Source organism: Spea bombifrons, chromosome 1 (assembly GCF_027358695.1).
Source record: "Spea bombifrons isolate aSpeBom1 chromosome 1, aSpeBom1.2.pri, whole genome shotgun sequence".
NCBI lineage: Eukaryota > Metazoa > Chordata > Amphibia > Anura > Pelobatidae > Spea > Spea bombifrons.
The window spans coordinates 85705759-85731801 of record NC_071087.1 but is presented as its reverse complement, the minus strand read 5'-3'; the positions used below and the strand labels follow the sequence as shown (position 1 = coordinate 85731801).

The following is a 26043-nucleotide window of genomic DNA, read 5'->3' as shown; positions in this document are numbered from 1 at the left end:
TAAACCAAGACATTTTGGACAGCACTATGCTTCTAACTTTGTGGGACCAGTTTTGGGGAAGTTCTGTGCCCCAGTGTACAAAACAAGGTCCATAAAGGCATGGTTGCAAAAATTCCCCACAGAAACTCTCCAAAATCTTGTGGAAATCGTTCCCAGAAGAGTGGAAGCCGTTATAGCTGCAAAAGGGGACCAACCAGTGGCGTCGGCAGGGGGGGGCCAGAGGGGGCCATGGCCCTCCCTACATTATGCTGTGCCCCCCAGTGTGCCCCCCCAATTGACCCGGCTCACCGCCGGGAAACCGGGACATTTCCCGGTGTGCCGGCACATTGAGCTGCTGTAAAACCGAAGGGGGGGACCGATAATAGAGAAATCCCCCCCAGGGCTGTAAGTGGTGCAGCCCGATCAGCAGCTGCAGCGTGCAGGACTGGTTGGGGAGATCAGTGTGCTCTCTGTCACTGAGCGCCGGGCGATGGGATATGACGTTTATATCCCAGCCCCGGCGCTCAGCATAAACAGAGTGAGCGGCAAACCAGAAGGAAAGGAGGAAGAGAAAGCAGAAAGGAAGAAGAGAAAGCAGAAAGGAAGAAGAGAAAGGTAAGAGATGTGAAGAACGAGGGGGGGGGTGTTTGAAGTGGAAAACGAGGGGGGGTCTGATGTGCAAAACGAGGGGGGGTCTGATGTGCAAAACAAGGGGGGGTCTGATGTGCAAAACGAGGGGGGGTCTGATGTGCAAAACGAGGGGGGGTCTGATGTCCAAAACGAGGGGGGGTCTGATGTCCAAAACGAGGGGGGATCTGATGTCCAAAACGAGGGGGGGTCTGATGTGCAAAACGAGGGGGGGTCTGATGTGCAAAACGAGCGGGGTCTGATGTGCAAAACGAGGGGGGGGTCTGATGTGCAAAACGAGGGGGGGTCTGATGTGCAAAACGAGGGGGGGGGTCTGATGTGCAAAACGAGGGGGGGGTCTGATGTGCAAAACGAGGGGGGGGGTCTGATGTGCAAAACGAGGGGGGGTCTGATGTGCAAAACGAGGGGGGGTCTGATGTGCAAAACGAGGGGGGGGTCTGATGTGCAAAACGAGGGGGGGGTCTGATGTGCAAAACGAGGGGGGGGTCTGATGTGCAAAACGAGGGGGGATCTGATGGTAGATATGTGTGTGTGCATATACAAATGGTGAGGCATGTATTCGGGCAATGTTTATGAATGTGTATGGGCACTTGGGCAGGCATATGTGTGTGTATAGGGCAGGTGTGTATATGTGCATGTATGGGCACGCGCATATATGGGCACTGTATGTGCATACGTGTGTATGGGCAGTGTATATGTGTCTGTCTGTATGGGCAGTGTATATAAGGAGTGTATTTGTCTTATAGTGTATACGTCTGTGTAAGTATGTGCAAGGGCAGTGTATATTTATGGGGAGGCATGTGTGTGTGTGAGCAGTTTATGTATGTTTGGGCAGGCGTGTATAAGGGTAGTGCATATGTGTGAGTACTGGCAAGTGTGTATGTGCAGGCAATTGCAGCGTTTATGTGTGTTTTTGTGGGCAGGCATGCGTAAGAGCAGTGCATATGTGTGTGTATGAGCAGTCATGTCGTACTTAAAGGGAAGACAATGATTCCCTGTAACACATGTTTAACTCAGGGGCACCTAGGGTTAAATCCAGGCCTATTTCTGGTTAAAATGAGTGTGTGTCACTATATGTAGCATTTGGACACAAGAGAATATTGCGGGGTGCTACTTGATCTAGGGCATCACTAACACAAAGCGCCGCGTGTTAAATCTACGGGTAGGCAGAGTAAGCGAATGATGTGTTTGAATGCGTGTCTGGGTGTGATAGCGTATGTTTGTGGGTATGTTATTGTGCACATCTGTTTTTATGGGTATGTTAGTCTGTTTCCAGGTGTGTTATAGTGGGCATGTGTCTAGGTATATTAGGGTGGGATTGTTTTGGGGTGTATTATTGTGTGTGTGTGTGTGTGTTTGTTAGTGTGTGTGTTTGTTAGTGTGTGCATGTGTATGTATGTTATTCAAGTGTTTAAGTGTGTGGATATGTTCCTGTGTGCATGACGTGTTAGGAGTCTTAGATGGATCCTTCAATACATCATAGTAGTCTCTGTGGCCGTGTCCAGTGGGGTCCATCTGTGGTTGTAAGATTTTTCTTTTTTTGTGAGTTTCTGTGGGAATTTTCTCCCATTCATCTAGTAGAACGTTTTATGAGCTGAAGGTGATAAACCAAGACATTTTGGACAGCACTATGCTTCTAACTTTGTGGGAACAGTTTTGGGGACTGTCCTTTTCTATTCCATCATGACTGCCCCAGTGTACAAAACAAGGTCCATAAAGGCAAGGTTGCAAAAATTCCCCACAGAAACTCTCCAAAATCTTGTGGAAATCGTTCCCAGAAGAGCGGAAGCCGTTATAGCTGCAAAGAGGGACCAACTACATATTAATCTCTATGTATTTATAATGCAATGTCATAAAAGTCCCTGTTGGTGAAATGGTCCGGTATACCTTACCAGTAAAAATGCTATCCCCCCAGATTTTTAGGGGTTCCTACGCCCATGCCTAGGGTTAGTGAAACCTGGGAGGAGGAAAGCAGAAAGAATGTGTGTGTTTGTAAGTATACGGTGGTAAAGCGAGTGGGTGTTAAAGCGAGCTTGCGTGCTAATATGTATGTGTGCTCCCAGATGCCACTAACCCTAGGTTTGTCCATGTTCTCATAAAGTGTGCTTATGTGAGGATCTTAAGGCAGAGACTAGCTCCCAATAATAGAGCAAGAAAATATCTTAATGCTGTTTTATCACACAATTCCGTCCTATCCTGCCTTTTTCTCATTTATGTTTTTTCCGGGGCTGAGTGGGTTACCTTTCATGCCAGGAGAAAGTGAGAACTACTAAATTGAGCATAAATGTGACTACCAACTGACAGATGTTAGACGTAACAACCAACCCGACTGACACAATTCCACACGTAATGTTCATCCCAACACATGGTAACATTTGACTCAACAGCAACTTGACTCCTCGTGAATAGATGAGTTTCTGTTTGAGTTGGCTTAGTCAAGTATTGTTGAATAGTTTTTTTTGTTAGGCGGATTACCTTTAGGCATCTCAGAGGTCTCCCAGATATTGATAGACGGAACCTTAGGTTGCATAATGAACAATAGATGAGGAATATGTAAATATACAAAGGGAAATAGCTTGGTGACACTTCCATTTATCTTGTGGTTGTGTGCACATACAGTATATATATATATCTATATATATATATATATATATATATATATATATATATATTGCAAGCTCGTTTGAGCAGGGCCCTCCTCACCTGTTGTTTCTGTAAGTCAAATTGTTATTTCCTGCCTACCAATTGTACAGCGCTATGGAATATGATGGCTCTATACGAAACAATAAATAATATAGTATATATATATATTTATATACAGTATGTATATATATATATATATATATATATATACACACATGTATCACTCTCTCTCTGTATATATATATATATATATATATATATATATATATACCCATACAGATATATACATACAAATATGTACGCACGCATTTAAACAGCCAGCCCAGGGCATTGAAGATATTTCAAGTTTGTTTTTTTGCAAGTTGCTATTTACATAACCGAATATATCCAAATGCAAAAATGTGCACTCTCCAATGTATGCATGAAAATATATGATTTGCATACTAAACAGGAATATTATTGTCGAATCTGTGCCGCACATTCATGAAACAGACAGGATTCATATCCTTGTTCTCGACTTCTTCTGCCCTGGAGCCATGCAATTAAAATACACTAGTTTCCTGCATTTACGTCTGATGAGTTCAATATCAGGATAGTGCGCCCAGAGACCATCTGTATGGTTTTTAATAAACGTTGAACATACACGTCTTCAGTTATCTTTTGGTTAAATTTGCTTGAAAGGTTTTGCTCTGTAAATAACCACTTTATTCAAGTCTTTAGATGTCAAAAAAGCACGGCAAACAATAATTTAAAAGATAAACCTTATTATTGCTGGAGGAAAAAAATAAAAAAAACTATGCAATCTAGTCCCCACATATACTATAAATATCTTTTAAATGCTGAGTACTGCAAAATCTGCCTTTTCTCTTTTATAGGCAATATGCATTGTGGGTAATGATTTTTTTTATTATTGCATTATTCCCCTATATAATGGAATCTGTTAAATTATGTGGAACCAGTTTTACTTGCCTATTTTTTTTTTCTATTTAAAACATGCAACTTAGATTATTCTCAAAATTATGTATATTTAGTAAATGATCAAATATTCACGGGTTTAGTTTATCTGGAATGAAGCTGAGGTTTTCACAAATATACCCTCCAAGGTGCATCTATTTCCTAAAACACAGAAAAGTTGAAGCCATTTTGCCATGTGCACCATGTGCCAAGTCTATGGTATTAATGAGTGGCATTTGTGTTGGCATCTAGTTATAGGGCGACCAAGGGTTCCTGATAATTAATATGTTATAAAATGTATTTTATGTCCATGCGACGGTGTGTATATGTGAGTCAGTGTACATGTGAGATATACAGTATATATAATTTAAAATGTATTTTATGTGCATGTGACGGTGTGTATATGTGAGTCAGTGTGTATGTGAGATATATATATATAATATAAAATGTATTTACGTGTATGTGACGGTGTGTATATGTGAGTCAGTGTGTATGTGATATATATATAATTTAAAATGTATTTTATGTGTATGCGACGGTTTGTAAATGTGAGTCAGTGTGTATGTGAGATATACAGTATATATAATATAAAATGTATTTTATGTGTATGTGACGCTGTGTATATGAGTCAGTGTATATTTGAGATATATATATATTATAAAATCTATTTACGTGTATGTGACTGTGTATATGTCAGTCAGCGTGTATGTGAGATATATATATAATATAAAATGTATTTAGGTGTATATGACGGTGTGTATATGTGAGTCAGTGTGTATGTGAGATATATATAATATAAAATGTATTTACGTGTATGTGCCGGTGTGTATATGTGAGCCAGTGTGTATGTGAGATATCCAGTATATATAATATAAAATGTATTTTATGTGTATGTGAGTCGGTGTGTATATGTGAGTCGGTGTGTATATGTGAGCCAGTGTGTATGTGAGATAAATTTATATATATATATAAAATGTATTTACGTGTTGTGACGGTGTGGATATGTGAGTCGGTGTGTATATGTGAGTCAGTGTGCATGTGAGATATATATATATATATATATATATATAATATAAAATGTATTTACATATATGTGACGGTGTGCATATGTGAGTCGGTGTATATATGTAAGTCAGTGTGTATGTTTGATAAATATATATGTATTGTGACAGAAAGCAGGGGGATCATGGAGGGAGTGTATATATCCCCTTATATTTTGCCGGCTGGTTACCCTCAATAGTTTTACCAGCCCCAGGGAAATGTCTTGTTAATAATGGAATTGTTAGATGTCTGTTATTTGTGTATTTTGGGTCCCTGGGGTGGAGCATTTAGAGAGTAAGGCGGGCCAGTGCTCCACTCCACATTTTGTGAGCAGCCGAAGACCAGAGAGAGAGATTGAGAGAGAGAGAGAGAGTACCAAAGTGAAGGGGTATTGTGTCACAATATATATAAAATGTATTTAGGTGATGGTATGTGTTTGTGAGATGGTCACCCCATGTGGTCACCCTTGTTCTACACCGAAGGCGGAATTTGCATCCCTGATGCCCCAGGCGCAAGGACTATTGCCCCATCACCAAGCAGAAAAAAAATAGAAAAAGCTTTGTTCATGGGCAGAAAATAGATAGAGCCTGAGCATGAGCAACCATTGATCACGTGTATATTTGAAATGGGAAAAGCGTGATAAAAAATACCTGAGGCGGGAGTAGACCAAAATATCTGAGGAGCATCATTAAGTCAACGGTTTTGTTTGTTTGTGTGGTGTTTTAGACATGCCTAATCTAATTCTAAATTGTAAGTAACTGCAAAGTTGCCAACACTATGTGTTATAGGATATATGACGATTAACGTGTGAAAAGGTTTATATAGATATAAAGACCAGATGAACTACGTCAAACGTTCCAAGATACATGTATTCAATTGTGAATCTGTCATATTTTATTGAAATCAAAATGGACAAAATAAGTGCATTATCACTCGACTCAACAGCATGGGAATAACATTTCAGTAAAGCATCATTTTATTTTATATATATATATATATATATATATATATATATATATATATATACACACAGTTTAGCTACCACAGATAAATAGAAAAAAAATTCCATGTAATTTTCAGTTACATTTTACGACATTGTTATATTAAAAAAAATTAAACATTTTTCTTGGTAATTCTCATTTGTCGTCTGCAGTGAAATTTTGTTTCACTGACTAATGTGTGCCGCTGGTATTTATTTTGAGCCTATTATCCTCAACATTTATCAATCTGCTTAATAGCAGTATCGTAATTACTTTACACAGGAGAACAGAACACAGCACTGTACATTAACCTTTCCTTATGTCGACAGCAGCTAACAGTATACTGCTTACCAAAATGTAGAGGGGTTTGTTACTACATAGAACAAAGTATTATTATACTAAATATAATACTAAATATAATACGCCCATACGCTATTATTAAACGTTGAACGAGCATTAAGGCTTAACAATACACTTCTGTTATTTGATGAATAAACTTTATTTTTTTTAAGATGAGGTTAAAATTACAATTAAAACATGATGTTGAGTTCTGCATTTGATTTGTTCTGCATTCTGGTTAAAATGTCTGATGCCGGCTCCGATATTAAACCTAATCGTCTTAGTATCACTAGCAAATGTTCATCTGTAACAATAAAGGAAGCACTTAATGTATTTGCAGCAGCCGCCAACTCAAATGCCACAGAGAATGTATATATTCATAAATCTCGCAACGTTTGGATGTAGCGGTGTATCAAAAGCGAGTATAACGGGGATGTCTAATGTCAGCAATCCACCAGGCTGCAAGCAGGTACAGCGTGCAATGAAAGAAACTCTTAAGCTTCAAAATAGCCACAACTGATTTATTCTCCAATGAAGTATAAAACAATAGGTCTGGTAATGTAGCATTCAACAATAGGACTACAGGGAACATAAATGAATGGTCTGGTGCACAATAGCAAAAAGGGCTTTAAACCACAGCATATGTGAGCTCAACTAGTTTCTGCATCCTAGACGCCGTTATCAAGGTGAGTCTAGTACGCCGAAACCGGACGAAATCATGTATGATGTGGTTTGGGTCCTGGATTGGCTTCGTTTTTTGACTCATGCCAATAGCAGCTATTATACATATTCACTGTTTATACCACATTTAATTAAAGTGAACTGTGTGAGTTGTATTATAATACGTCGCTAAAATATTGAAGCCAGTCTTTCACAAGGATTGCAATGGGTTTATGGTGGAACTTGATCATTGAGGCTACAAGTATTCCTGACAGCTGGCCCAAACTAACTGCTCTTTTGGTGGAACCTCACAAAGTCACATAACACCTTGTCTGCTGTGGCCCTCAGAAAAGACCACATAAAGCCGCAAAATTCCTGATGCCTGATCTAGGTGACCTAGGTGAATAAAAGCAGTCTAAGAGGCAGATGAAGAAAGAAACCCCAACCTTAGCATGCTGCATGTGTATTCTACTTAAGCGTCAGAGTAAGCTTGACACTAGACTGGCAATATTTCCACATTTTTGTATTTTCTTATAAGTTTATCAACAAGTCTCCTCAATAGATTCAAAGTAAAAGATGTCTTTGTATTGTAAACATCAAATAGGTGGTGGACATAAGAATCTCATTGTAGTTCATGGAACAATAGCAAAAAAGGGACAGTTCCCCTAAGGGACTCAAGACATCAGTAAATAGTACAACAGACAACTAATTAAGATGAGGTAGATGATGAGGAACAAAATAACTGGGCAGAATTTAGTCAACTCATCCAACTAACTTGCCGAAGGACTTTTGCTGAGATCTGCTGAAATGACTCCACATACATTTAAATGAGGACTTAAGGTTGTCAGCTTAAATCTAATAAAGCTATTCATTAAACCAGTGTTGTCCAGTTTCTAAAAAGGATGTCGTTGGGAGGCATAGGAAAGTTCTGTAATGCAATTTAGCCTAAGGATTTTTTAGATGGACTGTGGCTAAATAAAAGCCCCCGAAGGGCTATGTGGCCCCCAGTGCTGTTAGCTGGGCACACTCCGCATTAATAAGTAACATGGTACGTCTCCTTCAATCTCTTTCATTTATCTGTAAATACATGGGTAGTCTGTATGTAACAGTTCAATGAACTCTAACAGCGAGTGATCCATCCTTCACTGGCCTTGAATACATTTGGGTGCACTCTTAAAAGGGGACCTTGGTGGCCAATGAACTCATTAAGGATTATGACAGTAGCACATTGTATATTGATAATTAACCGACAATATCTATATCTCCTGTGCTCCTGCATTGCAGTGTCCACTCATCAAATTCATCATACATGATGAGATTCTCCTCAAAGTATAGCATGACCATCTCTGCTGTTTTTGAAGGAGAAACATATCATACTTGGCCCTTCATAGTGGAAATCCACAATTCATCTGCAAGCCTCTGCTTAGTGAATAAACCGAAAAATGTACAGAACTAAATGAATGGGCAGGAAACAGAATTCATTGTCCGAGAAGGAATGGGTCCAAAACAATCGAAAAATGTGTTTGTGGTCCATTTGCCACAAACACATATTTGATATTTATTTGATGACCTTTATTGATGCTCCTTCTTTAAGGTGTGGGTTTTGTCTCTGGGGCAACGCATTTTTCCTAGGATCATTTTTTGCGTTGGGAGTGCATACACATAAAATACATTTTGTAAATCATTTAGTCCATATTCGGGGTTAGGACCGATGTGTTTAATGCACCCCATCCTTGGTATATTATACACAATTTTTTTCTGTTTCTTCTGTGAGTGCCGCATGGATTATTATTCATATCTTTTCTGTACACTACATCCTATTATTTGTCATTAGGGTTTATTGTGCCTTTAAACAATCGTTGTTGTATTTCCACTTTCACACCACTAGAGGCAGCATATCACTTTCTTTTGTATACTTTCAGCACACTAGGGTTAATGTGTACATTTTTTGGCCACACATTGCGGACTCTTTTTAAAGGAACGACAAACAACTTTTATTGTATTAAAACAAATAAATCATTTGCCCAGCTATACAACTTCAGCAATGATTACGTAAACTGTTGAACGAAAACGCGCATTCGTACTACATGCGAAATCTCAGGCATTCCCTTGGCTTTATATTGATTTCAGGACTTACATTTAGTTATATAGCAGCAACAGATTCTGTAGCGCTGTGACAATGGAATATTTAACAGAGACAATTTAAAATGACTATAACATTAATGCACAAGATGGCTTTTGCTCTTGTGAATTGGCAATCTATTGGCTGGTAAGTACATTGCAAATCACAGAAGTAAAGTTAAAATGAGTGTGTGTGTGTGTGTGTGTGTGTGTGTGTGTGTGTGTGTGTGTGTGTTTTCTGGTGGATCACTGTGGGGTGAGTGCAGTATGAATGCCTAAAGCACAGAGCATACTTTAATGTCTTTAAAGAAGGGGCGTGACCGTGTGGCCACAGAGAGGGTGGGGCTGCGCCTTTACCCCTCCCACAATCACAGCAAGAGGTGAGCTCTGCTTTAGCAGTCTCACAACACGCAGCCAGAGGAGCTGTCAGCGTTCTCTCTCTTGTGCGGCGCGATCGCAGCTCCTTGCAGTCTCGTACGCTTGGCACTGATTGATTTCCGAAGGCTTTCGCTGGGCTGCAGCAAGTGGTTTCTCTGGCAATCAACAAGTGAAGAAGGCTCCTTAGGGGAGATCGGTCACTGCGTGAGGATTCGGGCTCTGCCGCTTTAATCCGCCAAGCTGCTTTTCTACATGAAACTTGTGGAAGAAGCCGACTTGGAAAGTGGATGAAGGATTACGGTGTGAATGGGGAAAACCGAAGCTGGATCTTACTTGACACATTACCTGTATTCCTTGCAGCACATGTGTTACCGTGACTGGGGCAGTGAGCTAGCACTTCATCTCTGCTAATTCTCTGAACATCGCGATCAGCAGCCCGCCCCGTCACCTGTATCTCTCCGTCCGCGGAGAACATGCTTTTATTGGCTTAGGTCTTGTTTTTGGAAGACTTTTGGTAGCTATCCATATCCGCCGCGTGTGATCGGCGCTCGTCTCTTAAGCGATCGCTGCGACAGCCGTCGGGTTTCAGACTCCTGAGCCTGGACCTGCCAAGGAACCCCATCTGTTTGAGTTGATCAGCTTCTCCGGGGAGCTGCAACGTTACCCCCGGTGGAAGTTCGCCGGGTTCCATGTGAGCACCTTACGGAGGAGGGGGGAGTGTCAGCGGATCAGCTGCTGCAGCGGGAGATCAGACGGCGAGCACCGGCGAGGCTGATCATGGCGAAATGGCTGAATAAGTATTTTAGCCTGGGCAATAATAATAACAACAAGACCAAGAGCCCCCCGCAGCCGCCCAGACCGGATTATAAGAAGAACGGTGGCACCGATCGCTCCTTCCACCTGAGTCAGCAGCAGCAGCAGTTCCCCCAGTATCACCACCACACGTCCCCGCTGCCCGGGCACTGCAGGGAGGAGAGCGATCTCATCCGAGCCTATCGGGCCCAGAAGGAGAGAGACTTCGAGGATCCGTACAACGGGCCCGGCTCGTCCCTCCGCAAGCTGCGGGCCATGTGCAGAGAGGAGCAGCAGGAAGAGGGCATAAGGGGCAGCGGCAGCCTCTTCCAAGAACCGTACCCAGGCTCCAGCACCAACACCACCTCCTCGTCCTCTTCCTCGTCTTCCTCGCCGCACCTGTACCGCAGCAACAGCGAGAGGAGGCCGGCCCGGGCCAGGCAGCAGCAGCAGCAGCTCCTGGGGGGCTCGGAGCTCAAGTACATCGTATCCCCCAAGCACCGGCTTATCAAGATAGAGAGCTGCGGCTGGGGGGACAGCGGGGGCAGCACGGGCACCGCCGCCATCACCTGGAGCCCTGCGCTCACTGCAGCGAGTACCAAGAGCGAGGAGCCGAGCAACCCCGGGGGCAAGAAGGAGAAGGTGAGCGCTTCGGATGAGCTGCCTGGAGAGCATCCTCATAAGAATTATTATTTAACAGTATCCTCTTTATTGTGGCTGCCACGTTTATCTTATTTCTATTATTACTATTTAATATTATCATTTATTATAGTCACATTATTATTGCTAAATATATATATATATATATATATATATGTATATATATGTATATATAATGGCTGTTTCTTTACCATTTATTATTAATATATGATTATTACTATATTAGAATCACATTATTATTATATTTTGACTTTATCATGAGATTATCTGTCCTCTTCTTATTCATACCCGCTGTGTTTTTATGGGTTCTGAGTTGGTAAAGTTCTGTTATTAAAGTAGACTTGATGCAATAATGTTGCAACAGTTGTGAGTCATATTTGCACCCGCTACATAATGCTTTCACAGTAAGCGGGTCCTGTGCGAGGTGCTATCCCCCCCCCCTGCTTACCTGGCAGGTGATACAATTATCTGTGAAGGAAATGACATTTTATTATTCCCCCCCCCCTTTAAGTGTCTATTTTGTGTGACCATTAACCCTGTCAGTGCTGTCGGGTTACGCAACACCTTTCTGGGCATTCTATAGCATGCCTGTTGAGAAGAAGGCGAAAGGTGCGCTGCTGAATTTAACTGGCTGTTGCCGTCTTTTTAAAGTTTTTGTCATTTGTACGCGTTAAAAGATAAAGGAATAAAATGCCCGTCCGTGTTGTGAAACATGCACTGTCCCTTTAAGAAGTGTTGCAAAGCTCGGCAACACCATAGAGAAGAAATGGTACTCTGGAAAGGAAGCGCTGTCGCGCTTCACCGCTAGTTTGGTAACAAAAGATTGCTTAACAGTAAGACCAATTTATTTGATCGGTTTAAGGATTAGTTGATAAATTACATCTGAACAAAACTATGCGCCACAGCCGTAAAGATTGTCTTCTGTCCCATTCTTAAAGGTTACCAGGTTTGATTCGATATTGGACGTACACCCACGGGCAACTTAGATACATGGCAGACCCAAGTCAATTTAGACTTTATTATTATTTATTGTTTTATATAGCGCCATCAAATTCCATAGCGCTGTACAATGGGTAGACAGGACATAACAAGTAGTATGTAATATAACAAATTGACTTACAGAGACAACAGGTGAGGAGGGCCCTGCTCAAACGAGCTTACATTTAAAATACAGATCTGTACGTCTGGGTTTTGTCCCTCATCCTGTTTTGTGATGCAGGATGTACATGCATACATGTTTATGGACTGTGTAGTTGTCCGTTGACACATGGCAGTGTTTGTGTCCTATTGTGGTTACAACAGGTGTGTTACACACGTGGTCCTTCTTGATGGTTATGCTGTACTCTCTATGATACATTTTTATAGTGGGGTTTGGCAGAGTGTCTGCTCACACCAATGCCCACGACCTGGCTTGTTGAAGTTCGGGCTGCAGATGTCCATCACTTTCTGTCCCTGTCTAGTACTTTTGGCCACGTAAGGATGCCCCATTAGTGTGTTCCCATTGAAGGGCTCCATGGTGGTGGCATCTTATGTTCTGCTAACTGTGTAGTACCTTCAGTGAAGCCGCCCTCACGTGTCTGTGTGTTGATGATTACGAGGGTCTGCTGACACTTGGATGCTGCAGGATTTCCAGCTCAGGAAATCCTCTGAGACCCCAGTCGCTTTTCAGCTGTACCATAATACTTGACCTTGTTTGTTTTATGCAGGCAGACATGCTGTGCTTTTGGCCTTCACTACTGCTGTCATTCATAATTGTCTGATCCGTGGTGGAGTATTTTCAGCTGTTCTCATCATATTTCTTTCTCACGTCAAGACTTGTAGAATGTCTTCTTCCTATTCTATAGCGCATACTGCTATGGATGATAGACACTTAAGACTTAAGCTCAGTGATGTGTAATATAAACACTTTAAACCCTCTGCAGCTCTTTTGTCAGTTCTTTCTCCCATTCATGAATTGAATAGCAGATTGTATTTTTCATGGATCCCACTCGCCTTAGTACAATAGCATGTTGTCAGTGTGTACACACTAATAGTGTTTTCTCACTGCGCATGGTGGCGTAATGTATGCACACACTCTTGTGGTATGGTTACTCTAATTTCGTGTATTAAACTTGGCCGTGCTTATCGACATTAAAGCTTCCCGTTCAATGAGGAGGAAAAATAATTCACATAGTCCAGCATCAACACAGACTTTCAATGATTGAGATCTTGTCTCTTCTCAAAAGAGATTTCTCTTCTCATTCTCTTTTGATGAGGTGAAAGGGACACTCCAGCCATCATTATCACTTTCATGCATATGATAGCTGAGGGGTCCCTTAAATTTTTGTGATATCCTCCTTGCAAATGTAGGGGGGAGGGATTCTGCAGAATCCTTCCACCACCCCCTAGCTGTTTTCAGTGTGGAAGATGTGTTCCGGCGATGAGGCACCTGATCAAGTATACTAGATAATGAGTTACCTAGACACGTACGGCCAATGTACATTAAGACAATTAATTAATATGGCAGATGTTCGTTAGAAACACAATACAGCAATTTTCTAGCCCCATTTATTAGACAATGTTCTGTAACCGGTGTCTTCTGAGGTATATGGTTAATAATGACGTGAACTGTATGGAACTAGCTTTCCTCGGTATTACTTGAAGGTCCCCTTTTTATTTCCAGTAGGTGATTACTAGAGTTGTGCATTCAGATTCGTACAAATCAATTTTAACGAAATTAGCCAATTTTGTCAATTAATACGAATCCCTAAAAATGAGGGACCAAGTGAAAACGAAGCAAAGAGCTCTGAATTAGCGTTTGAATTTTGTTGGTTCTTTTGCTCTCATTCATGCTCTCACCCTTTCATTTACTCTCTTGTTCTGAATGTCTCCCTACCTTCTCTGCCAACCACTTCATGTGAACCGAAAGGACAAAAAAAATGAAATTTGCTGTCCAGAAACAAAAAAATGCGTCCAAATCGTTTTTAGTCCATTTGCAGAATTGTAGTGATTACCACTTCTGTCTTTTTCCTGGGACATCAAATCTAAATTTTCTGTTTTTGGTTATTCCTTCATTCTTTTATTTACGATTATTGGAACCAGGAAAGTCTTAGAGCCTTGGAGATCAATATAAAGCTGCGTAAGTGAGTGTGGTGCTATCGGTATATTTCTGGCCAGACCTGCCTATATGAATGAGATTGCATTTCAGGGAGGATTTCGCGTAGGTTCAGATAATCCAGGATTTGTATATGTTTATTGGGCTTGTTGCATAAAAGTAAAGTTATGAATGGAATTCTTAGAATGAGCCAGCTACCGCCTGCTTCCTACTAAGCCTAGCTCAAGAATTGAATTCATATTCTGATATTTCCTGAAGAAGCTTTAGTGTATGACAGCTGTTTTAGAAGGAACCTTATCTGCCTTGTGGCTATAACAGCAACAAAACCGTGTACATGCCTTCTCACCCCTATTAACCTTTTGAAATGAAGGAAAAGTCAGGCAGAATCTAGTTGTAACGTAAGGAATGGCTTTTAAGTCAGCACGGCAGGTTTTACCTTTGCTCCGCTGAGATATTGCTTGCCAATCAAATGATCCACTTAAAGAAAAACCCCAGGATCCAGCCATTTGTTGTCATGAAGGTTTGCATCATAGTCTCCATGCAGCCAAGAGAACAAAGCTCTCCTGTTCAAGCCATTAGCGGTTCTCTTGGTACGTCTGGCAATCGGCATTGTACGGTCGTGCATATGCTATGGGCGGTGTGAATACTCAATGTAGACAATGAATCGGTCCTTCGCATTTAAGGTACAGCAGAAGACATACCTCCTTTCATTCTGTCTTTCTCATGTCATGCTTCATAATGAGAGGTAGTAATGCTTCGACCAATTGCCCTTTGCCATCAGACTGCTTGAAATGCATTGTATTTATTAAAGTGATATCGCAGATGTTGGCATTGTTCTGTTTGGGTTGAATTTGATTTCCCCTGGATTCTTAGGTGTTATCCACCTTTACACATCTTTAAAGGAAAATTAAAGGCAGAATGTGCTGTGCTTAAATATTTAAATATACTTTTTATAATTTAACAATGTTTGAAACTCAAACCTTGACTCAAGTCCCTTTAAACCGCAGATAAACTTTGTATTGTAAATGAAGTGCAGGCAGCCTTGGCAGATCCCCATACGCTTTGGATAGGTAAGAGCTGCAGGCTGTGAGGCTGATTTAAAGGGACACTGACCGTAGCACTCGACTATGATATATTGTCCCTTATAAATCATTGCGTCATCGCAATGGAATGCTTGTTTGTATTTCTATTCGCTATGGCACTGATCATCTGGGGAGTCATAGGGAATCAGGAAAGGCCTAATGTGTTGTGGCCCCTGAAGTTTAGAAAAAAAGTAACATTTTTACATTGAGTTTTTCCGGCATCTGCGGTGTTTTTCAGCTGGTGGTGTTCTAGATCATTGCTAGTTATGTGGATTAATTATTAACTTCCTGGCAATGTATTATTAAATAATGTTGAAATGGTAGACTGCATTGCTTTTAGGCCTAGAAAGCATGCACACCAAATGAATGATTTGCACGCTTTTATCCTATCTGGGCCAACGGCTCGCCTGAGATTGCTAGATGCTTCAAAGTGTTTTAGAATAGGATCACTTAAACTCCCAGACAAGTCCACTTAGTTAAATATCTCTCTCAGTGCTTCTTACCTTATCACAGGCAAAATGATTTGCTTTTACATAATTGCAGGGCTTTTCCGGGCTCTTCCTTTTCTCTCCTCATCACTCCAATGTGCAGGCCTCTGTAGTTGCATTGGACTTTAGTGTAGATTATCTGAGTTCTACGGTGGCATCAAATGTTCCTTGAGATAATGACTAATCTAGAACCTTAGACCTAAACTTCTTTAAAGGGTTCATTTACTAGTGTCTGATGCACCCAGCATCATAGATATTCGTGAATGCACTCTTATTCTTGAGGGATTCTGGAAGTAAGAAGATGTTTTCATATAATACCGTTATTTACATGCCCACTTTAACTTCCCAAGCAATGTCAGCTATCGTTCTCGATTACTGCAGTAGAATGGCCATAAGTATGATCTGTTTTTCACAGAAAAGCTTTTGGATGAAAAAGCCTATTAATTTTATGGAATATAGACCCATGAGAATATGGGCCCACGTGTTGTAAACTTACTATGACTAAGTTGCTATATTTTTAGCTTAGGTTCTTAAAGACATCTTGGTGGACATGGTGCAGGTAGACAATGCGCAGCACTAAGGACTTTCTTGGAGTTTTGCTGTTCGAGGGCAGATACTGAAATACTTTTGTTAGTAAAAAGGCTTGAGGAGTGATGTCAATGTTATCCTTTCAGTGTTAACTGATAACATTAAATACTGTAAATGCTTCAGGACTATTGAGGGTCTTTTAAGACAACTGACAACTTGGAGAATTGCCCTCGTGTTGAAATCTTTTATTTTTACCCCTAGAAGTGTTTGGTAACGTAACTAGCTGTGCTGAAATAATACCGTAAACATTCTTGCCTACCTAGAATGTTGAGGTTCAGCCCAGATAATTGTAAAATAACTCTTATGGGTTTTGTACTTGAGCCTGGTGACAATGCCCTGAATATTTAACGTAGATAAGAGGCTGTGACTCGGCAGTGATAGAGGTCGCCGAGGGCTGTCATTGCCAGAGAACCGTGTGTACTATGTATAGCCTTACTGTATCAGAAGGCTTGGGACTGTGTGACACACTCATCAGTGGTAGGACATAATAATTCTTTAAAGCTACAGCAATACATGGTTCTGTGTTACTCGGGTTAATAAGTAATTATTTACTTAGCCTTTAAAGGGCTAGGAAGTTGGCACACATTATACAGGATTGTACAAAGGGTATACAAGAAAATGATTACTCAAACCCAAGGTTTCAAAGGGCCACGCAGGTGACCTCATTCCAACTAAACCACTTTCTTTACCGATTTATTATCTCCCTTTTTTTCTTTTTTTCTTTCTTTCTATTGATTTTGTCGCAAGCTAGACAATCATAAAGTATTATTTCTATGTTACGTGAAATAAACTGACTTTGACATTTCTGCATGTAGTCTGTTATCCAAGTATTCTACTGTTTTTGGCATTTTGGCATTGGACCCATTTGATGAGAGTACAAAGCCACTCACCAGAACACATTGTGTAAATATTTTATAGCAGTTTAATGTAACACAAATGTCATGCTATTCCCTGCAGGATGTAAGAGTGACAGGTCCCTTGGGTTCTTGAGCAGAATTTTCATTTGTAATAGGGAATACATTTTTTTTTTATATATCTATTTATAATAAAATGTTTCAATGTACTTTCAGCATATTTGGAACTCGGCTAATCCTGTTTTCTTCTTTAGTTATAAAACAAAAATTAGAAAACAGTCATGTCCAACATGCTTCCAAATTCATTCTACCCAAGCAGAATGTGACTATTCCTTTAAATTAGTAGCCAGTCGTGAATGGATGGGTCGGTTATTACGCCGGGACATGTCGGCTCCGCAGAAGAAACAGCAAAAGGCTGTTAGTACAATCATTTTGAGGAAATATATGGGGTGTTAAAATAATCAATAGAAGACTTGGGTATTTTTTTTCTATGCCGTAATTAGTGTACAGGTTTTTTAGCTGATGGAATCTCTTCATTTATTGCGAAGAGGATATTACAGCCATATAACCAAAGTCACCTTGAGTATTTATTGCACCTCCTGTCTCTTGGTCATTACTGAGCAGGAATTCCTCTACTGTCTGCGAATCTTTTTGTACATCCGTGTTTACCGAGGTTATATTGTTGTGTACACTGTCTTTGTGTTAAGAAAGCAATTGTGGTTTTAATAAATTATTGTAAGAATTAGGTGTTTGGTATAATAAGTGTGTGTGGGGGGGTATAGCTGTATTAGCCTCAGAGAAGACAGACTCTTTAGTTGAAGTAGAGAACTTTTTTTTGTTGGGCCAACAAGAAGAAAGATGTAAAGTTTCAATAGCTTCTAGGATCACAGAGGTCTCATCTTCCGATTTCTTCTAATATTCTTTATCCCACCACCATCAAATGGTATAGGGATCCGAAACTTGCGTAGGTTTTAGTAAATCACTAGCCCTCAAGAACCTGTTTTTGTTCTTTTTTGTTTTTTTCTTTTTTTCCGTCAAACCTTTTCTGTATCCTTACTATAAAATATATATATAAAAAGCTTCTGTGGTGTATAAGAGTTAATGTGCCTCTTGGTCTTTCTGCCTCCGGCATGCTAAAAGCAACACGGCGCTAACCCACTTACGTTATGGAGTCCATTACGATTTATCACTCGTGTCAGAAAAGAAGCAACGTCGACCAATTGTTCTGACAGATCTGCTGTAATATAACCAGAAGGAGGTATTTGGAGTTAATGAAAAGCAACTAATTAAATGCAGTTGCTATCAATTGGCTGCTTCTTCGCAGATCACTTGTCTTGACAAGGCTGGTGTTATTCGGGGTCAGCAAGGGAAGAAAATGAAAATGACATCTAAATCCACCCTGTCTTCCTTCTGCAGAAGCTGCAGAGAACCGTGCTGGCTGCGTGCGCTTCCCAGAAATGGGTTTGAAGGGAAATTGGCCATCGGAATGTTTATGTGCCATCAAAGCAGGCTTCCTGTTGAAACCCGTCCCCCTGCAAGACAATGTAATGTCTACCAAGGCCTACAGTGCAACGCAAATTTGATTTTAAATATAATTAAGGGCCTTTACGATAAATAACTGAAGGTGCTGTTTCACCTACGCTGCTGGATTTAACACTTTTCGGACTAAATGCTGCATTAGAAACATGACTTCTAGCACTAATAAATGCCCAGACCCTTTCTAGAATTAATTCCTTAATCGTGAAAGAAAAAAAAAAAATCTCATTCCTGATTTTTGCTGGGAACACTTAATTATCATGGGGGACAAATACATTCACTTCTTAGAAGTCCGCAATCTTATCGGGCAGCGGTATTTGGGATGCCGCTCATGTGAGCTCGCTTAACCCTTTCACATCGCTGTCTTGGAATCTGAACAGAGGTGAGCTTACTGCTGCTCTGCCACTGCTGGAGTTCAGTGGATTTGCCTGGGAATAGCTGGATAAGGGTCATGGGACTTGCAGTCCATCATCGGCTACAGAGCTGCAGGCTGTTTGCATTGTGCTTGCATATATATATATATATATATATATATATAATATATATATAAATATTAGTGTGTTATTTCCTTGTCATCTGGATTAAAGAACGCCTTAAAAGGTAGCAGCCAATTGTTCTGAGTCACAGGCAGGTTTGAATTATCATCTGTGTGATCAGGCTGTTCAAATGCAAATGGGAATTTTTTTTTTTTTATTTTTTTTTTTATTTTTTTTTTTAACTATGTGGTAACATCTTGATTGTGTTTAAACCCTCCGGTGCCACACAGTGTAACCTATATGCTCTAATGTTGTGCATACAGAAGGGTAATTGCATGTAAACAGCTTTTACCCATATTAGCTGAAGACGCTTTCGTGTAAATGCTGATATCATTAAAATGGAATGGGACTCCCTTCCCTGAAGAGTTAACGCACGGTCCCTTCCGCTTTTTATTTTATTTAAATAAATAATCCCCTTTTCTAAATCTAAAAACCTTCTGTCCCCCTCTTAAATGGACGTCCCCTTTGCAAATGCATGGCTGATTCTGTAGACTGACCCCGTATGGATTTGCCCCAACCACCCCCTCCCAGCTTTTTGCTGCGCAGGAGATGTTTGGCAGAACACATCTCCTGACATGCGATACGCGTACCGCTAGTCCGCTCTGGCGCTGGCTGTTTTATGATGATAAATAGTCCGATCCTAAGCCAGTTCTTAAATATCTTTGTCTTCAATATGCTTGGTTAATAAACATTGTTTTCTTTAATGATTGATTGGATGGCAGAGAGTTATTGCACAAATGGTTAAAAATAATAAATATACATAATATATATTTTTGTAATCACTTTGTATGCCACAAACGTGGATGACATTATGCAACATCATTGAAGAAAACCCTTGCATAGTCATCCGTAGTTGTGCTTTAAGATGTGTTTATATTGGTGTGTCTGCCTCGCTATTCACGTGGTTTGTAGTCTTCTACAAGGAATGCAGTTCCAGCCGCGCAGGTTACCATCCTTTATCAGCGAGAGTGCATGTGTGTTGTTTTACTGCGGGTTCAATGTCTACTCCAAGGTTTCTTCACTTCTTTCCCAGAGCCATTCGTGGCTGGAGTGCCTTTAGTAACCTTGTAGTTTTCCGACGCATGCTATAAAACATGTTGCTTTTTTACATTTTTTTTTTTTTTTTTTTTTATTCCTTTCTTGGAATGAGATTGAATTCTTGTACTCTGGCTACGTTTGACCCCTACAGCTTCTGTGGAGGACAACTCTTGCCATGCTGAGCCAGCATTTACCTTGAGCTTACCGTGAGCTTATCTGGTTGTGGTTCTCAGCAGCTGGATTGCCTGGGGTGGTTCATGTGCGTATTGCACCGTGCAGCTGCGTATTAATATGAACAATAAGAGTTTGAAGTGCTTACGCACGCTAATTCCGTATTCCTTTGACACATCCTTGAGCTATGAACTTTTTTGTCAAGGAATTCTCATATGCGATAATCGGGCACGATGATCTTTGAGTACAAAAACTAAGAAATGCCAATGGCCACGGTTTAGTTTTCTTAATGGAGTTTACAGTCCGCTGTCAAACAAGCAGACATGGGTGTGTGAATTTCCAGGGCTGAGTTATGAGGGAGACTAATACCTTTGGCATGAAACCAGTTTAAAGAAGTTCAGTGTGTCAAAGTTCTGACTCATTATTCTTCCTCCGATTGAAACGCTATGACTTGACTTACGGTAAAGCTCTTGATGCAGTGAAATAGTTCCCTCTCAGGGCTGATGAAAGGACCTTTTCTAGCATTTTTACACCGTTACCATTTGGGATCTAGAGGAGCTTAAGCCATGTGGTGGTTTAATGACCCCCCCCCAAAAAAAAATAAAAAGTGGTGGAGAACCACAAGGAACTGGCGTTTTTCGTACATTCATCTAACAAATACTGAAGATTTTCATTATGTTGGTCAAGGTCGGTCCGCTTTGTGTGGCAGAATATCTCCAGTTTAATACTGTATTAATCTTTGTATTTTACAAAATACAGATGTTTGTAGGCCTTGGCAAGCAGGCGTATTTATTTAGGATTTCGGCAACCAGTTTACTAAGTAGATCAGCAGTATAAAATATTTCATGAATAATGTTGGATTCTACAGCAAGGCCAGGGTTTCAAGTCTTCTGTTACTTAGGATTAATAACTTCTACTTGGATATGCATGAATATGGTATACGTTTTCAATACGATAATATCACAAAAGAAAAGTTACTTGAGATGCTCCTGACAGGCTATTAGGCTGCCGTCCATTCCTGAGGAGTTCATCCTTTTTTTTTTTTTTTTTTTTTTTTTTTTTTTTTTTTTCTCATCAATATTTTTTTGCCATTTTTGTATCTAATTGGGGCATTTCTATTTATAAGCTGGTGGTCAATAAGAACAGCTAGCTGTACCATTGTGTCTGCTTATTTTTTTCTGCTGTACAGAATTTAAAACCTTATTCGGTCTAATATTCAAATGTTCGGACGCCATATATGTTTACATTTACTTACAGCACCAAGCTCTACCGCTTTTGCTGGGAGACTGTTTATCTACCAACCAATCAGAAAATCTGTAACACTTTATTTCTTTAAGCCTCCGGCTCTGTAGTTCCACTCTCGCTTCTTTCCTACAAGATTTTATTATATATAGTTGTTTTCCTTACAATAGTAATCTTGCGAACCATTTTAATTTACTGAACACTCAGTGAGACTTTTTTTCCTGCAGTGGCAGGACCATGTTCTCTGGGTCTATGTGATTGATGATTTTTAAGGCTGCATTTGACACATGTAAATTCCATGATGTCATCATGCAGAACTGAAAGTTATGTCACACTATGCCCATTCATCCCTCCCTGCTCTTTCCATTATGCGTAGATAAGAAAATACATTTACTGACCCATGATGAGGCTCTTGAGTTACAGTTTTTGGGCATTCTTAAAAAAAAAAAAAATGGTAATGGGATGCCATGTCAGCCGCCTTCTGGGCATGCTAGCTATAGGGATGTTAATGTCAGCAATAGTGGTAAAAACCCAATGAAGTCACGATACCACCGTACAGCACGTTAACTCTTTTTCAAATTCGTTTTGCTAGTTTTATGTTATAACCGATATGCTATCTTTTTGACTACGACAGCTGTAATTCTTTGTAGGCCACTGTAGAGCAGACCTGTTTCTGTCTGTACCTGTAGCCAGGTATATATAAAAAAAAAACTTTTTTCGGAGAGCCTTGCTCAACATAATGTTTTTTTCGCAGCTCTTCAATATTCAGTAAACTTTTTTCCTGTAAATTTCAATTTGTTTCAGAGCCGAGTAATCTTGTACTCCACGGATTTGAGAGTGCACTTGTATACCGTGTGAATTGGGCCACCGGTAGCTGTACACAGTAGGGAGACGTTGAAACGTTCTCGCTTGGAACCCTGATTAAACCCTAGCCTGCCAAATGCTTCACCACAAGAATTACTCCAAGCTTTTCATTATCCAATTTTTCGCTGTCGTGTATTACTAATTTGGAGTGTAGTTGTATGGCAACAAGGAAAACATATCATTTTGACCCTGTGATTTCAACTTTTTTTTTTTTTGTAACAAGTACGCTTAGTCGTCTAAAAAAAAACAAAACAAAACAAAAAAAAAACCTCCCTCAACTTTAGTGCTCTTCTGGTGCAGTCTTCCACTGTCCTAAAATGTAGCGTTTATGAACCTATGTAATTTAGTATTCTAGAATATCCCGGCGTACTTTCGGTTCAGGTTTTGCCTCAACCGCATTTAACTGAAGCCTTGCGCTAGAACTGCTCTCTCCGAGGAATTTGGAAGGATAATATATGGCTTCTAAAAGCATAGTTGTCAGTTTTACAAGTTTGACAACAGGCTGTTTGCACTTTGACACTGCCTTCCTCTCCTCTGGTGGATACTAATTCACACAGTGGTTTCAGTTGCCAAGAAAACGCAGTAATTCAGGGTTAAAGGAAAAGTGTCTACCTTTTTTTTTTTATCCTTTCTTTTTCTGTATGCCAAAAGTCCTGCGCTACACCCTTTCCTATGGCAAAGCTTTGTTTCTGCTTCGTGTCCGAGCCCTTCCCTTGCTCATTCACCGGCAGGCTAGCCTTTCTAACAGGCCAGCGCGCCCATGGCATGAACAGGGCTCTACTGGGTTCACTGCTGTACCCCGATTCTGATACCCGCTCTGTTAAGTGACTGGCATCAAGGGGCAATCAGAGGATAAGTCCACGGAACAGTGTTCATCTGTAAAATTATCCAGGATTGTCTATTTACTTTTCTTTTTGAAAGATAAGAATTTTTTGCTATTAAATTAGGGGGAATTTTTTTTTCTCTACAATTACAATATCATATAGTATAGTTCCACATTTCTGTGACTTCTGTTAATGTAAAACGAATCCTGGATTTTACAATGAACGTTTTTTTTTTCTTCTTGAAATGTATGAAAATACAATATTATTTATCTGCCGCAAATATAAAAAGCATAATTATCTAACACAGAAAAATAGAATTTAATGTCGGATAACCATTCGGCCCATTTAGTCTGCCCTTTTTTCCTCATGTAAAGACTCCTACCTTAATCAGTTCTCCGTCTTTAGATTTAAAGTCCCTGACTGTTTTAATTTATAATCCGCTTATTCTGGGGCTGTAAAACATCCGTACATTACACCTAAGCCTCTGACCCTCTAGTTTTAGATTATGATCTCTTGTTCTAGCATTTCTCCTTTTGGAATGAAATTCTCTTTTGTATTTTGTTACATTTCTTAACATTCTTGTGTTTAATATCTGGTGTGTTTCTATTGTTAACAAAATTTTACTTTGTCTTACCGTTATCGGGAATTGCAGCATGAGGAGTAACGTCTGCTGGTCACCCCATCCTCCATCCTCTTGCTTAATGAAATAAGGGACAACCTGGAAGTGGTGCCTAACCCACCTGGTCAGCACCCAAGACCATTGTCTACACCTCTTTTAGGTAGAGCTCTCCCTAGTTTCTATGCATATAAGAGAACCTAGTTTACAAATTCTGAGCATATGTTATACTTTTGTGGTGAAGGCTTGCTTACTCATCAGGAGTTTTACTAGAGAGCTAGAGTTACACATTCCAGGTGTCCGCCCGACTCCTTTCCAACTTGTTTCTATCAGCTGTCACTGCAATGGAAAGGACTGCAGACTTCAGACAGGGTTAGTCACAGGTTACATGTGACGGGGAAGGTGAAAACGCAATCGCTTTCCTCATCAATTTAAAGTGTTTCCTTCTGCTGCAAGCGGCCCTTCAATATTAGTATCCACTCACAACTGCCCTCTTTATCTTTATGTAGATACATTGCATCGAGTCAAGAGTGCTTCAGAATTTGACAGTTGTGTTACTTAGTTTGTAAAACCAGATTACACAAGAGAACCCAAGAGACATAGGGGGAAATATAAAGCACATACTGCTTGAACGCCTGTAGGATTTACGTTCCTTCATTCTGCTAGATGTGACCAACCTCCATTCTCTGCATCTTGTGCTGTCACCGGTACTGTTGACTGTATGATTACGATGTAAGTGAATTTGAAAGCTCCAGTTAACCGTTAAACTTTATCAGTGAAAGTAGAGGCTTCACAATGGGAGCGCTAGTAAGTTTGAAAAATTAACATATGCCGTATTGGCCAAATAAAGCATAACCCTTAGTATAGTAAGACTGGCAAAGCTCCAGTTGTAAGTTCCAACATTCTTTAATATCAGAAGATATCAGACAAAAGGAAGATTTGTGTTTTTCTCTCTCTCTCGAACATTCACAGCCTATCTTGTGTAAGGTAAAGATACAGCTAGCTTTGACATGATTTCCTGTTATGCCCCTTTCCCATCTGTGGTTCTGAGTGCGTTTTTTATTTTCTACTGGGTCTCATATGGTGACTTTGGGCAAGAAGGTACCATGGCTAGCATGTGAAAATGTTTTGACTACTGGGAAACAGAAGGCATCTGGACTTCTTTAGTACCTGCTCTTGGCCAAGGAAAGCAGATCTGTTTATTTTGGACATGATTCCTATGTAAAAAGGCCAAGTCTTGTATTATAGTGGAAAACACTTCCTAAAGTACTTGCTTCTCGTTCCCAGTGGCAATTAGGCATCCATTCAGAATACATTTCTGATCTGTGGCTGGTATGAAAAGGCAGGTCTAGTCTGGTTACGGTTACCCTTTGAGACATGCAGTTTATTAGATCGCTTGCGTTGTAGGCACAATTGACCCTTTAACCTTACAAAACATCTCTTTATTCCCGGCAGCTGTGTTCCATGGGACATATTTGACCACACACACACACTGTGAATTCATCATGCTAACCTGATATAAGATTATGCATGCATGTCATTCCTGTGAGTTTCATTTTTTTCTTTAATAGTTTTAGAAAATTATAGCTCGGTGGAACTGCTGCACTAATTATGGTATTTCCTAGCCATCTGTGCTAAATCAATCTTGTTTAAGTAATTTCTCAAAATTCTATTTCTTCTGCAGGTTGTGTTTTTTTGGGGTTTTTTTTGGTTTTTTTCCCGCCAGTGTGCATTGCAGGCCTTGTGAAAAAATTGACAAACGAACCCCTTTTAGGTTAGAATGTTGAATGTTTGTACTATTATAGAGTCTCAGAGTAGTGAATATGTAAATCCATAGGGTCAGGTGGTAACTCCTTCATGTTCTTTGGTGATTCGATTCAGGACATCTTCACCCCGACACATCATGGGTATTCAC

At 40.3% G+C, this 26043-nt stretch overlaps 1 protein-coding gene across 1 annotated transcript in view; it reads left to right on the top strand.

Annotated features, from left to right (window-relative positions):
• The first annotated feature begins 9784 nt into the window (after positions 1-9784).
• The window catches only part of SHB (SH2 domain containing adaptor protein B), a 96330-nt gene continuing 80071 nt past the window's right edge, over positions 9785-26043 (top strand). Inside the window, exon 1 of the mRNA XM_053465797.1 lies at positions 9785-11177. Within this exon, the coding sequence (XP_053321772.1) occupies positions 10521-11177 (657 nt within the window). The 5' untranslated portion in view covers positions 9785-10520. The remainder of the gene's footprint in view (positions 11178-26043) is intronic.